Source organism: Cryptomeria japonica, chromosome 3, assembly GCF_030272615.1.
Source record: "Cryptomeria japonica chromosome 3, Sugi_1.0, whole genome shotgun sequence".
In the NCBI taxonomy this organism is placed as follows: Eukaryota; Viridiplantae; Streptophyta; class Pinopsida; order Cupressales; family Cupressaceae; genus Cryptomeria; species Cryptomeria japonica.
In genome coordinates, this window is record NC_081407.1 from 242,178,466 (window position 1) to 242,192,457 (window position 13,992).

Below are 13,992 nucleotides of genomic sequence, written 5' to 3' on the forward strand. Positions count from 1 at the left end.
GTGCTATGAACTCCAAGTCACAACTATCCCTACTTGATGATTGCATGTTATCATTGGAATCTTCAAAACTCATATCTTCAACCTTTGAAGTGGAGATAGATCACTTTAACAGCTAAGAGATAACTCTTCTCAATCGATAGAATTGATAAAAAAGTATTTAAATATATAATATTTAATAATTTTTTTTTTTAATTATTTATATTTTTCTTAAAATGTGAAATAAAAGATATTCAAATGACCAAACTATCATTAAGTTTTCATAAATGACAGGTAAGGGCGACCCTCAAATTACAAATGTAATATTTTATAAATTATATTTAAGATATGCTAATTTTTAAAATCACCACTGCCGACGAAATTCTGTGGGGTAATGACACATATAAACCCTAAATCTTATTCCTTAAAAATCTCGCTTATCAACATGCCGTTTCATGAAAATGACGTGGATATTAATCAGTATTAATAATAGTACTTAAATATTTCAAAAAACAAGTGCATGGAAGAGACGTACGAAGTGCATTTCGAAAATTAAGTGCATGTAAAATCCCTTCAACCCGTAGGTGCTGGTATATTCGATTTCTCATTTTGATGTTGAACACTGATTTTGCGGCGATTTTGAAGAGGTAATTCGATTTATTGTTAAGTATCTCTGTAACGGTAAAATTCCATCGTTTATGGTTAGAATTTGGTACATTTTCTTATGAAGGTTTTATTGGCTTGTTTTTCATCGATTTCTTGGAAGGGTTTTTTTGGCTGTTATAAAGAAAAGAGTATGTGATTTGTTTTGTAATTTTTACTCAGAAAATTATTACTGTTTTCCTTTCCTTTTGTCTGCGTCATTGTATGTAAATCAGGAGATTGTCATCTGCAATGTACGAGGATTTTCTTTTTCATGTGAGATCCAAGCATTTCAATTTTTTCAATATTCTGATTTTTAAGTAGCAATAGATTTGTTATTTAGTTGTTTTCTGATATAAAATGTTGCTGTTTTCTGATTTCATAATATATTATTTGATGGCTGCAAATTTGCCTGAGCTTAAGTCCTGTCTGGGGATTAGCTAGAGATTTATGGTGATTTTTTTGTTTTGAATAAGCAACTCTCTTCCATTTGTTTAGTAGAAAGGTAAGGTGTCTTTTTTGTTAATCAGTGAAATGCTTCATTTTTACTGGGAGGGGCTTATCAGCATTTTGGATGCCGCCACTCAGGTTATCTACCTGGCCTTGTGCGTTGAGTTATGTTGAACCTTCCTCTGTTTCAACAATTTATTAGGCTCTAGGAAGTTTGAAACTGCGGCTTGGATGCCATGCTTTCACTCAGGATTTGCGCCTGGCCTTGTCTGTTGAGATACAGTGTACCTTTTCCAGTTTCAAATAGGAGGTTTGAACCTGTGGCTTGGATGGCACACTTTCACTCAGGATTGCACCTGGCCTTTTCTGTTGAGGTACACTAAACCTTCTTCTTTTTCAACAATTTATCAGTCTCTAGGAGGTTTGAACCTTAGGCTTGGATGCCATACTCTCTATAAGGATTTGCACCTGGCCTTGTCTGTTGAGGTACATTGAACCTAGAATTGGATGCTGTATATTCCTCCATTTCAACTGTTTGACAGTCTCTCAGAGATTTGAAACTGGGTTCCCCAATGAAAGTTACATTGCTATACAGCTTGAGGTCATCCCTTTGATCAAATTGATCTCTAAAGACATGTTATTTCCATGGCCCACTAGGGTATAGTAGTGATTTTCTGGTACGTAACTGCATCACTGTTTTATATTGAAGCATTCTGGATCACATTCTATGATCCATCATCAGAGTGATGAATTTGTCCTTTTTTTTAATTATTTGGTAAAGTACCGGGCACATGTCTTCTGCCAAATTTTCCGTGTAACGTCTCTCTAGGGTTCAAACAGAGGGATCTGCAACGAAAGCTCCATTGATTTATCACTTTCAGGCTTCGGCTCATTTCATTGACATGGTTGATGTCTTCTTTTGTCAGTGCTATTTAGTCTTTTCTCTTCAATTTTCTTTGTGATGGTTCAAAAATTGCAGCTGCACTTAGACGACCCTTTGACCGCCTGTCAAAAAATCACATTTGAGGGGAAGATCAATTGAGAATCAAGACAGAGGGATCTGCAATGCAAGCTCCATTGATTTATCACTTTCACAGCTCATTTCATTGACATGGTTGATGTCTTCTTTTGTCAATGCTATTTAGTATTTTCTCTGCAATTTGTTATGTGATGGTTCAAAAATTGCAGCTGTCTTTAGACGACCCTTTCAGCACCTGTCAAAAAATCACATTTGAGGGGAAGATCAATTGAGAATCAAAACAGACTATTTCATCACAAGACACTGATAGTATCAAAGACTGAAAAGTCATTAAAGATTGACAATGACAGACTAAATAATCAAGTAGAATCGAATATCATGGCCTTTTCTGCTTCATAGTATTACTCAAATATTGTACATTAATATGCAAATTGTAGACTTAATCAGAGACTTGCTACGAAATCCCCATTTATTTAACATTTGAGCTCATCCTATTCTATCGATTTCAAATTTTTAATGTCTTCTTAGTTAATGCAATAATTGGGATGGTCATTAGGGAATATCTTTCCATCTATCAATTATTTTTGCAGGGCCGATCAACTAAAGAATCCAAAACAATCTGTCTCCATCCAAAGAATGTAAAGGACTGATAATATCAAATTCAACAAAAGAACTTTGATAATGTTGTTTCTTATTTATTAATAAATGGCTGCAAATTTTCCTGACTTAGAGCTCTGATTGGGATTTTGTAAAGAATAAATAAAGGCCTAGGGGCTGTTCATTTCTAATATATTGATAAATGGCTGAGATTAATATGAAGAGTTGAAACCCATTCCCCAAGGATGTGCACTTGCACTTGTTTGTTAAACTACACTGAACTGAATATAGGATGTGATACATTATTCAATTTCAACAATATGGCATGTATCTCAGTGATTTTTAATGCATTTATAGATGCCTGTAAATTCTTTTAAGAGTTCAATCCCTGATTGGGGTTTGATGTAAAATTTCAATGTGTTTTTCAATTAATTGCTACCTTCTAGGGAAACATTCTGCTCAGATTTCATGACATTCAAATTCATCCTGAACTAGCTCACTACCTCATCCATTAAGGTACGCCAAGTCTATAATAAGATGGGTCTGCGACTCAAATATAAATATAAAGTTAAACATGTTTCTCAAGGGGGGTATGCTTAAAGGTATGCCAAGTCCATTTGTTTTATGGTTTTATTACATTTCTTCATCCCGACAGACAATTTCCATTTCCTTTTTGTTATGGCTGTTTTCTGGATTTTCTTATTTTGATGGTTGAAAAGTTGGGGCTTTCTAGGGGGTGTGCTTTTTCACCTATAAAAAAATTATATATTTATGTCTGATCATATGAAAACCCAAAGTAATCTGCTTCCATCCAGAGAATTCGTTGGAATGATGATATCGAAGACTCAAGGACTTAAAAGGAATCACGTATTGAACAATCAATCAGGACAGAACATCATAGTCTTTGCTGTTGCATATTGCATATACAAAGGCACTGGATGCGGTATTTTAATCAATATTAGGCATTAATGTCTTTCAGGAATTTGAACCCGCAGCTTTGCTATTTAAGCCCATTAATCGAATACTTGATCTCATCTCAATTGAGAAGATTTCATAGTCCTTTTTGTTATCACTATTCTCTGCAATTCACTTATCATTGACAAATTGGGGTGCTCTTCCAGGGATACCTTCCCAACTGTAAAAGAAATTTTTATAGGGAGCTGATCAACCAAAATCCAAGATCCAAAATTATGTATCTCCACCCAAAGAACTTACAGGATTGAAATGACAAAGACTAAAGGACTTAGAGAGTGAGAATAATTTCTCTTAAACAACTAATTAAGATCCAAAATCACAGTTTTTCTTGCTGCTTGTGAGGTTATTCACAATAGATCATCATTACTGTGAGAATATTGAATAACACTTTTTAATCTTGCTTACACTGGGGAACCCACGTAAATATCATCATAATCATTAAGTTTTTCATTTAAAAACTAAAATAAGCATTTCAGTGAGAACTCTCCCCGTCTCAAAAAGGGCCTATTGTATTCTGGACACTATTTTCTTTCAAGTCAATATCATATCTTTATGGTCATTTTAAAATGTATCCTACACTATTACAGGAGCATTTGAAATATTAATCAGCCAGGAGTGATCTGAAACATCAAAAAAATAGATGAAAGGTTTCTTAGGTTTGCCGATGTAAAGACATTAAAAATAACGGTTGTTGTGATGTAGGAAACTGCTGCCTCACCATCATAAAACTTAAAAATGATATAAAATCCATGAACCATCAAAAGTTGGAGAGGATCCATCAAAAAATTTCCTAAAGTTTAGTAGCAAGCCTTGCTGGAGCTGCGATGCCATCTCTGCGTATGAAATCTTTGCTGGAGCTGCAAAGCCATCTTTGCTTTTGCTATAATCTTGAAAGAATTAATTGATTGGCTTCAGAAGATCATTAATTCCTACCCCTCGTATCAAATCAGATGAAGATGACCATCACCGATTCCATATTTTCCTTGATCTTGTCAGATCAATTGACAAAGTGCTACACAACCATTCCTTGTGTTTTGTAATTTTATTGCTGAAGTTATGTTACAAAACATATGAAAATCTACTTGCTGTAATCAGAGAATCTTGAAATAGAATGCTGGCAAAATAATGACATTACCTGTGACTGCAGGCAGTGCCTTTCTCTACAAACAGCTTCTTCATTCCAGCCACTTGTTATATTGTTCCTTATTTTTCAGTGTCTTGAAACCCAATTTGGAATTTTTCAAATGTCAATTTTATTGAGTTCGAGGATAGACACCATTAAATTCAGAATACATGAGTAAATGAATAAGGGAACAGTTATATATATAAATTAGTCACCAAAAGTTGAGTGACAGGAACATGGTCCCCATTTGCATACTGGAGTTTCCAGGTAATTAGTCTGTATTCCTTTCTTTGCATGATTAACCAGGCCTCACATTATTCTTTGCTTTAGAAATCTTTACAACTATCTCTGGCATTGCCTCTTCCTGCTTCACATCCTCAGGGAGTTCAATCGAATCAAATAAATCTCTTGCATTCTTGATAGAGTTTTTTAATTACCCTTCAATAGAAATAATAGCAATAAGCAAATTAAAAACAGAGGATACACATAACATTTTCCAAACATCATCCTACCAGAAGAGAACAGTACAGTCTTGACAGGTAGGAACAATATTGATAGCAGTTTCTGGATTTGATTGTGTTGAAATTTTTTTGACCATCAACGTTTTGAATCACACTCTGTGATTCATCATTAGGATGCAAGAGAGTTCAGTCTTGACAGGTAGGAACAAGCCAAAGCTCAAGAACTGAAAATGAGACAAAAGAGACACCAAACCCAAGGCTGCTGAGATTCCAACTTATAAAATCCTGTAAAGGAGTGAGTCCATTATATTTGAATGATACCTTTGAAAAAAGAACCAAACTCAGTAAATAAATACCCCAACACTAAGAAACTCCTTCAAAGTTTTCTTTAAAAGGCCAATAGCAGAGATTGCTTGCTTGACCCACAGAAGCAATAACAAAAGGATTGAAGCTATTGCCTTAAGTTTCTTTGACTTTTTTCCTAGCATAATCAACCAAGTTGGATATATAGAAAGATAGAAAAAATAGATTTATTTTTAATTCCAAAGTTTGTCTATTAACAGAGGAAGGTTATTCCAACACACATTTGAATTGGCCTTAGAGTTTAAAATGAGAAAACTCTGAGCATAACACTGACGCTAGAATTCATCTTTTGAGATGAAATCCTTTGAGAAGAAAGAAACTTGTTATGAAGCTACCTGGACATCTTTCTTGATTTGCTTAACAATATAAAAATTTTCATCTATAAAAAATATGTTCAAATATATGTAAAAAGTTCAAATTTCAATTGCAAATATGCTTAAGATTTTGAGGATAAATCTCCTAAAGAAAATACCTTTAGAAGTTTGTCAATTATTGTAGTCGTAAGTTTATGCTGCTCATTTGAGCTTGTTTTAAAAGCATTGCTGAATGCTGACATGGTGGAATATTATGATAGTTTGGTTTTTCTTTTCTAATTGAATGTGTCGCTAATTCTAAGATACTATGTTAAATAATAAATATTAGGCTTTTACTTTCTGGCTTAAGCTAATGCTAATTGTTGCTAACACTAAAATTTCGATTTTTTTATTTTCCTAGAACAATCAATAATGTCACTTTCTGTGATCTTCTCTGAACTTTTTTGTTTTAACGTGAGAAGTTGGCACTTAATTGTTTTTTACAAGAGGTTTACGATTATTTGTTTATAACATAACTTATTTTAGGGAAATTTACAGAGGAAGTTCAAACCATGATTTGATTATTTTCTCATTCTGAAGTATTGTGCTAAATAGTTTCCTTTTTTCCTCTGGCAGGAACTTCAACTACATTGGCAACAAAAAAAATTGAGGGGATTCTCCTATAAGAGAGTTTCTTATTTGTTCTTTATTAAAATGATTCATACTGTAGCCAATTATCATTAACTTTGATTCAGCTTGCTATGGTTTGGGTTTTGTGGTGTGAAAACATTGGATATTTGGCAAGATAGTTTCAGTTAAAGACACCCACAGGGGATGCTGAAAGATGTGTTTCTATGTTAATATTTTGGGCCTAACTGCCAATGGTGTAGCTCTGGAAAAGGTTACTGGAGTACAGCCAGATTGTTTATGGCAGCAATTTTCTGATCGAAGGTTTTATGAACCAGATCGTGTGAATGAGCTAATTCAAAGGAGCTCAACTCTGGAGAAGGTTAGGTTCTTGCTACTGCCAAGATGATGGAGTAATCTATTCAATTTAAGTCTTTTTTTGAATAACTATTTAGTAAATAATATTCCTGGTGAGAAAGGGATTGATTATGGCAAAAGTGGAAAACAAAGGAAGTAATATATTGATGGGAAAGTATGAACTAGGCAAGCTATTGGGACAAGGTGCATTTGCTAAAGTGTATTTAGCAAGGAATTTTAAAACAGGGCAGACTGTTGCCATAAAGGTAATGGAAAAGGAGAAAATCCAAAAAGTTGGCATGAATGATCAAATCAAACGTGAGATATATATCATGAAACAAGTGAGACATCCAAATGTTGTCCAGCTTCATGAGGTAATGGCGAGCAAAGAGAAGATCTATTTTGTAATGGAGTATGTCAGAGGAGGAACACTTTGCAACAAAATAATTGTGAAGGGAAAGCTAAGAGAGGATATTTCAAGGAAGTACTTCCAACAACTCATTCATGCTGTAGACTTCTGTCACTGCAGAGGTGTCTATCATCGTGATTTGAAGCCTGAGAATATCCTTCTTGATGAATGTGGGAACCTCAAAGTCTCTGACTTTGGCTTGAGTGCAGTTTCAGAACAACTCAAGGCAGATGGGTTATTGCACACTACTTGTGGTTCTCCAGCATATATTGCTCCTGAGGTGATTAAGAGCAAAGGCTACGAAGGTGTCAAAGCAGATATATGGTCATGTGGAGTTGTTTTATTTGTACTTGTGGCAGGTTATCTGCCATTTTGTGACGACAATTTTGTGCACATGTACAGGAAGATATCCAAGGGAGAGTTTCATTGTCCAGAGTGGTTTTCTTCTGGGGTATGCAAGCTGCTTAAAAAGCTTTTGGATCCCAATCCCAAAACACGAATTTCAATTCCTCAGATAATGGAAGTTTCGTGGTTTAAAAAAGGTATACGACATGCTAAATTAGAAAAGGAAGATGATGATTTTAGTAGCCTTGCTGATGTGAATTCAGTATTTAATGCATCTAACATCCATCCCAGCAGCACTGAAAAAGAACCAGAAGCACTTGAAGAGAAACCATCATTGTTTAATGCATTTGACATCATTTCTCTTTCACGAGGCTTTGATTTATCTGGGTTGTTTGAGGAAAAGGAAAAATTTAAAGATGAGATACGCTTCACATCCATGCAGCCAGCTTCATTGATAATCTCAAAGCTTGAAGAGATAGCCAAAAATGTGAAATTCAATGTCAAAAAGATAGATTGCAAAGTGAAGTTGCAAGGACCAAAGGAAGGGAGAAAAGAGCATTTATATATTTCTGTAGAGATATTTGAAGTGACATCTTCTTTATTTGTTGTGGAGATGAAGAAAATAGGTGGTGAGACTTCTTCCTATGAAAAGTTTTTTCAACAAGATCTTAAACCTGGTCTCAAGGACATAGTATGGGCTTGGCACGGTGATACTCAATAGTTGCAGTTGCAGTAGGCATTTTTTGTCAAAATTTTTTAGGCAGCTGTCGGAAAGATTTCAAACTTAGCCTCAAAGGCATTGAATAATGGCTTGGCGAGGTGATACTCCATAATATAATTACTTCGGGCATACCTGATTTCAAGCTACAGTCAGCTGCTATAAGAGCTTCCCATTCACCAGGCATTTTTCTTGAAAAAAATTAATTTATTGATATTGTATGTACCAACTCTCAATCTTTCCTCGGGAGTCCAGTATTTGTTCTTTTTCAGTTTGAAGATATGAATATTATGACATTAGTTTTCAAGTTATTATGCAATAGCTGTAGTCACAATTGCACCTTTGTTTCAAAATTCTGCACAGTTATAGGGAAGATTTCAAACCTAGCCTTAAAGAAACTGTGATGGGCTTGGCAAGTTGACAATAACTCTAGTTTCTTCTGGCATATTTCTTCTCATTTTTTAATTCTTTGTAATCTATCTCTGTTTATGTACTCATAAACTTTACTTGGAAGTCCACCATGAGTAGATAGTTGTGATGCTTTCATTTTCTTTTATTCAGTTTGAAAAAATATGAATGTGTTAAAGAAGTTACATCATGAGGAACATTCTGTCTTTCCATTATCGTTGATGATGTAGGTGCTTCTTGATGTACTTATAGACAACTATGTATATCTGTAAACCTTATGGACAAACATAGCGAAGAGAATTAAAACAGCTATAGTAGACATATTCTGGAACTAGAAAATGACAACTATGTCAATAAAAGGTTTCTCTGTCAAGGAATATGGAATACAATAGAGGTAGGCTATTTATATGCATGACACTGGGGTTGCAGAGTTTATCTGTTTTTGTAGTGTTGGCATACTGGAAGAGAAACATAATCCTTATAGCTTTCTTCAAAAGGGACGACTTGACAATGCTTGCATCTCCTCATTCTTGTTCACTAGGGAATTGGTAAAAACATGCTTCCCTTCCCCGGGATGTGTACAATACAACAGTGCTCTTAAATTATGCCATTGATAGTTGGATATAAATTCTTTCCAATTTCTATTGCCAACTCTCAGAGGGACCAGGAGATTTGCATGCTTGAATCATTGGGCATGCCGTAATAGCCTAGTGGAAAAATATAGAAGCAGAGTTTTTATGTTTATGAATTAGATTTTTTTTTGATCGGTAAAGGCAGAGCCAAATTATATTGATTATGTAGAATTTACAGAGCTAAGATAGCAATAGATTTTTTAGCAGAATCCAAACAAGAAGCATCAAAATTCCTTCTAGTAGAAAAGAAGGAATGCTAATGCTACCAAGCATTCTATGGAAGGCATAAGGAGTCCTTCTTAAAAAACATATGTAAGTCTGAGGAAACCCTTTTAAAACAAAAATTTAAAGTCTAAATGGCAGAAGCTTGCTGCCCTATTAACAGAGATTATGTTGATGAAAGCAAATACCCGCTCGAGAGACAAAACAGAAAGCTTAAGGTAGCTAAAGGGGACCTAGCTTGCACTTTCCTTGTGGGCTTCAGATGGCAGATGCTCCTTCCTCGCACGTCCACGGCCTCTGCTCGGAGGGCGATCCCTACCATGGCCAAGGTCGGACCCGCGACGACCCCTGCTAGCACCACCCCTCCGAGCCTTTTCCAATTGAGGGTTTTCATCTTCTGGTTTCGGAGGCAGAATGCCGTTGAGTCTTGCAAACTGAATTAGATCCTCCTCTTTGCCCGGGTCGTCTGAATTCTCTCCCAGGAACCGCCATTTAAGGTAGCCAAGACCAACTCCCGCAAAAACTCGATGCCTATCCAAGTCTTTCCCTTTCAGGTCAAGCAGGAAAGGATAATAGTTAATTAGTTCTCCATGAGCGTTGAAGAGGATTCTATCACATGGCCGAGGAGCCCTAGAGTCATGAATTGCCTTGTTTAGAATTTCCTAGAGGTCTTGGGTGACCTCTTGTGGAAAAATCTTCTTGGTGAGAGTCCAAACTGTCTGCTTGGCGAGTTTTAGGTCGAGTAGAGAGGCGACGAACCTTGATGAAATGCTGGTGTTGTCCCAAGGATACTCGTCTCTGTTCAGGTGTCCGCTACCCAAGATCATCTTGATTGCCAATATGAGAGGGAAATCCGAGTAGAGGAGGAGGCGCTTGAGCCTCAAGTCTGAAATTTTCCTGAAAGAGACTTGACGCGTCGATGCTGAGAGGGAGATTGGAGTGTCTGCTCCAAAACAGGAAATGGGTCTGGGATACACGCTCATGATGAAACCAGAAGGGGGCTCGAACGCCATAGATGGCAGAGCAGGCTAACAACAAAGGAGGAATTCGGACACTGAGAGAAGATAGCAAAGGGATGGGAATGAGAACAGAATGCAGAAAACGAATGCGAAGAAGAAGGTTGGCACACTCTTTAACGCCGAATAATGAGGGTCGGGTTTGCAATAAATTTGCCAGCAAAGGTGGCGAGGGATGTTTGTCCTTGGCATGCCAAATCTCCCGTTCAGGCCATGCAAACCATAAGTTGACTTGACAATTTGTCAGCTATATCTCGAGAGGAGGATCGGAGAAAGCATAGGAATTGATATAACTCTTAAACTTAGCCGCCAAGGTTAAGTTTAATGTTGTCCATAAAGCAAAATGTTAAGTAGCTTCTGCATGATCCTGAAGGGATTCTCGCATCTGAATAAACCTCTGGGGCCCTAGCCTGTCAATTGCAATGGTCTACATGAGTAACAAGCAAATACCCTTGACCCCAATTGCAAAGATAAGATCCTTGAGTGGCTAATTTCGAAAGAACATCTGCCTTTGAGTTTGCTTCTCTGTAGATGTGCTTAGCTTCATAGTTGTCAATCCTGTCCAGGCTTGTGACTATGCTTTCTAGAATTCCCTGCAGTCTCCAATTTGGAGTGTTTTTCCTCTTGATGGCATTTATTGCTATCTCTGAATTGCCCTCCACTAGGATGTTATTAAAACCATGGTTAATGCAATCTCTCAGTCCAAATTGCAAAGCTTTGAACTCCTCTATGTTGTTTGTGTCTGGGGGGATCGACTTTGCCATTTTCCCAAGAGTTGCTCCTGTGTGATCTCTGATTACATATCCCATGTCTGAAGGGCCCGGGTTGCCTCTTGAGGCGCCATCGAAATTTAGTTTTATCTAGGCAAGCTTTGGAGGAGACTAGATAGCAGTCTTTCTCCTATTGTCTTTTTGCCCAAAAGAGGGAGGAATCCTGATTCCATGCCAGTTTTTCCTTATGCTTTCATCCCAAGATGAGAAAACTTTCGGCGGACCTAAAGAGAAGGCTATCTTATAGTTAACTAAATCCACAATAATCAATTCAATTGAGTTCAAGATTGTTTCTATTCTTCTGGATTTGTTGTCAAATAGCCTACGATTCCTCTCCTTCCAAATTTCCCAGACTAAACTTGAAGGGGACAATTCCATGATTAAGCTCAGGGTGGACTCCTTAGTTGGGATAGGCCAGCTTTGAAACAGGGATTTGATGTCATTTGGTAGAGTTGTGATCAAGCCAAGTTTAGCACAGAGCCATCACCAGCATTTGGACGCAAAGGGACAAGTGAGTAGTAGATGGTACATTGTCTCTGATTGAGCTTTGCACATGATGCACCTAGAGGGTCCTGCATACCCCATTTTTGTGAATTTTTCTGCAGTTAAGATCTTCCTTTGATAAGCTAGCCATGCAAAGATCCCTGCCTTAGGGATGACTTTAGAGCTCCAAAACAACTTCTTGGGGAAATCCAGTTGATCCTAAGCAGCATTGTTAACCAGTACTCTGTAACCATCTCTAGGATTGTAGAGCCCTGTTTTAGAAGGAGCTCAAATTAAAGAGTCATTCCCTCTTCTCGGATTAACATTTCTTGCTTTTAAGAGTTCTTTGAGTTGGTCTATATCATTCCTTGTGGTTGGAACTCCTTCCAATGATTTCCATCTCCAACTTTGAGAGCCGAGTGAACCATCAAATTCAGATAATCTCTCACTCTGACACCCCAGTGGTGCTTAAGCCAGTTTTCTGTTGTTGGAATGTTGAGTGAATTAGCAATGGGAGGGTAGCCACCTCAGGAGTCTTCCCAAAAGAGGCTTGAAGCTCCATCTCGGATATCCCATGAGAGCTGTTCTGAGATCAATTTTTTGCAGGAAATTAAAAAATTCCACTTTTTAGAACCCTTGGGGAATGAGTTTGCTCGTAGAAGATTGGTTGGTTCTTGATCTGGTAAATATTTAGTAGCTAGCATTCTGGCCCATGTGATATTAGGATTCCTGATGAACTTCCATACTAGTTTGGCCCCTAGGGCTTTGTTTTGCAATTTGAGATCCTTAATGCCTAAGCCCCCCAGGACTTTAGGCTTGATTATTTTTTCCCATGCAATTAGAGCTATTCTGTGTTTCTCCTCTGAATTTTGCCAAAAGAAATTCCTCATTTTCTTAATAAGAAAGGCATTTGCACTTGCTGTGAGAGATAGGATGGATAATAGATAGATGGGCAGGGCCGATAATACTGCTTGGATCATCACAAGTCTGCCAGCCCAAGACAGCCATTTCCCGTTCCAAGAGTTTGAGATCTGATCCACTTTTAGTTTAAGAGGATCCCACGATTTAGCATTCCCAGTGCCATGATCAATTGGGATTCCCAAATGGATACAAGGGAGGGATCCTTCACTACAATCCAGAATTGAAAGTATTTTAGACTGCAAGAGTCTAGAGGTAGAAAAGAAGTAAACCTTAGACTTGTACTTAGTCCTTATTTGGCCTGAGGCTTTCCCAAAGGTGTCTAGAATTTGTTTTAGATGGGAAGCCTCTTTGATTTTTGCTGCCCCCAAGAGGAGGTTATCATCTGCAAACTACTGATGTGTGACTGTAAAGTTTCTGGTTACTTTGATTCCCTCTAAAAGATTGTTCATATGGCTTCTCTTTAATGTCCTACCCAAAACCTCCCCCATTATAATGTAGAGAAAAGGAGAGATAGGATCTCTTTGTCTAATTCCCCTTGTAGAGGAAAAAGAAGCCTTCTGGTTTCCCATTTACCAAGATTGAAAATTTCAGAGTGGAGATGCATTCAAAGACCCAGTCAATCCATTGTTTTGCAAAACCAAAGGCTTGCATAACCTTGCAGAGGAAGTGCCAATCTACACTATCATAAGCCTTTGAAATATCTACTTTAATCATCATACCTAGTCTTTTAGTACTTTGGAGAGTATGGATTGCTTCTTGTGCTATTATGGCTCCATCAAGAATTGAACGACCTGCAACACACCCTGTTTGTTCTTTTGATATGATTGATTCCATGAGGGGCTTCATTCTATTCATCATGACTTTTGAAAGGATTTTATAAACTGTGTTGCAAAGTGAGATGGGTCTAAAATCACCCAGCTTTACTGCATTCTCCTTCTTAGGGATGAGGACGATGAATGTGTTTTTTACTTCCTTAACCAGCCTTCCTGATCTTCTTGAGCATTCCAGCGTTGCCACAAGATCTTGACCTAAGATGTGCTAGCACTTCTTGAAAAAATCCGCTGGGAAGCCATCCGGGCTAGGAGCTTTACCCGAAGGCAGTTGATTGAGGGCTTGAAATACTTCATCCATCTTTAATCTCTCATTTAGATTTTGGTTCTGCTTATCTGTTATGATCTTTGGTATCACATCCAACATCTTTCCTTGCTCTGATAATTGAGAACCT

The 13,992-nt window shown here is 37.2% G+C and overlaps 1 protein-coding gene across 2 annotated transcripts; it reads left to right on the forward strand.

Moving 5' to 3' along the window:
• The first annotated feature begins 424 nt into the window (after nucleotides 1–424).
• On the forward strand, nucleotides 425–8,626 carry LOC131074373 (CBL-interacting protein kinase 5). 2 transcript variants are annotated; one of them, XM_058010981.2, is made up of 2 exons: nucleotides 425–623; nucleotides 6,496–8,626. In XM_058010981.2, exon 2 carries the CDS (start codon nucleotides 6,975–6,977, stop codon nucleotides 8,316–8,318), a length of 1,344 nt encoding a protein of 447 aa, XP_057866964.2. In that variant the 5' UTR covers nucleotides 425–623; nucleotides 6,496–6,974; the 3' UTR covers nucleotides 8,319–8,626. The 2 variants fall into 2 exon arrangements, with proteins under 2 accessions (XP_057866964.2, XP_057866965.2); XM_058010982.2 differs by lacking the exon at nucleotides 425–623 and adding an exon at nucleotides 769–894.
• The last annotated feature ends 5,366 nt before the right edge of the window (nucleotides 8,627–13,992 follow it).

What these genes read in the sequence shown, in the direction of transcription:
- LOC131074373 (XM_058010981.2), top strand. Translation starts at nt 6,975, where the DNA reads ATGGCAAAAGTGGAAAACAAAGGAAGTAATATATTGATGGGAAAGTAT.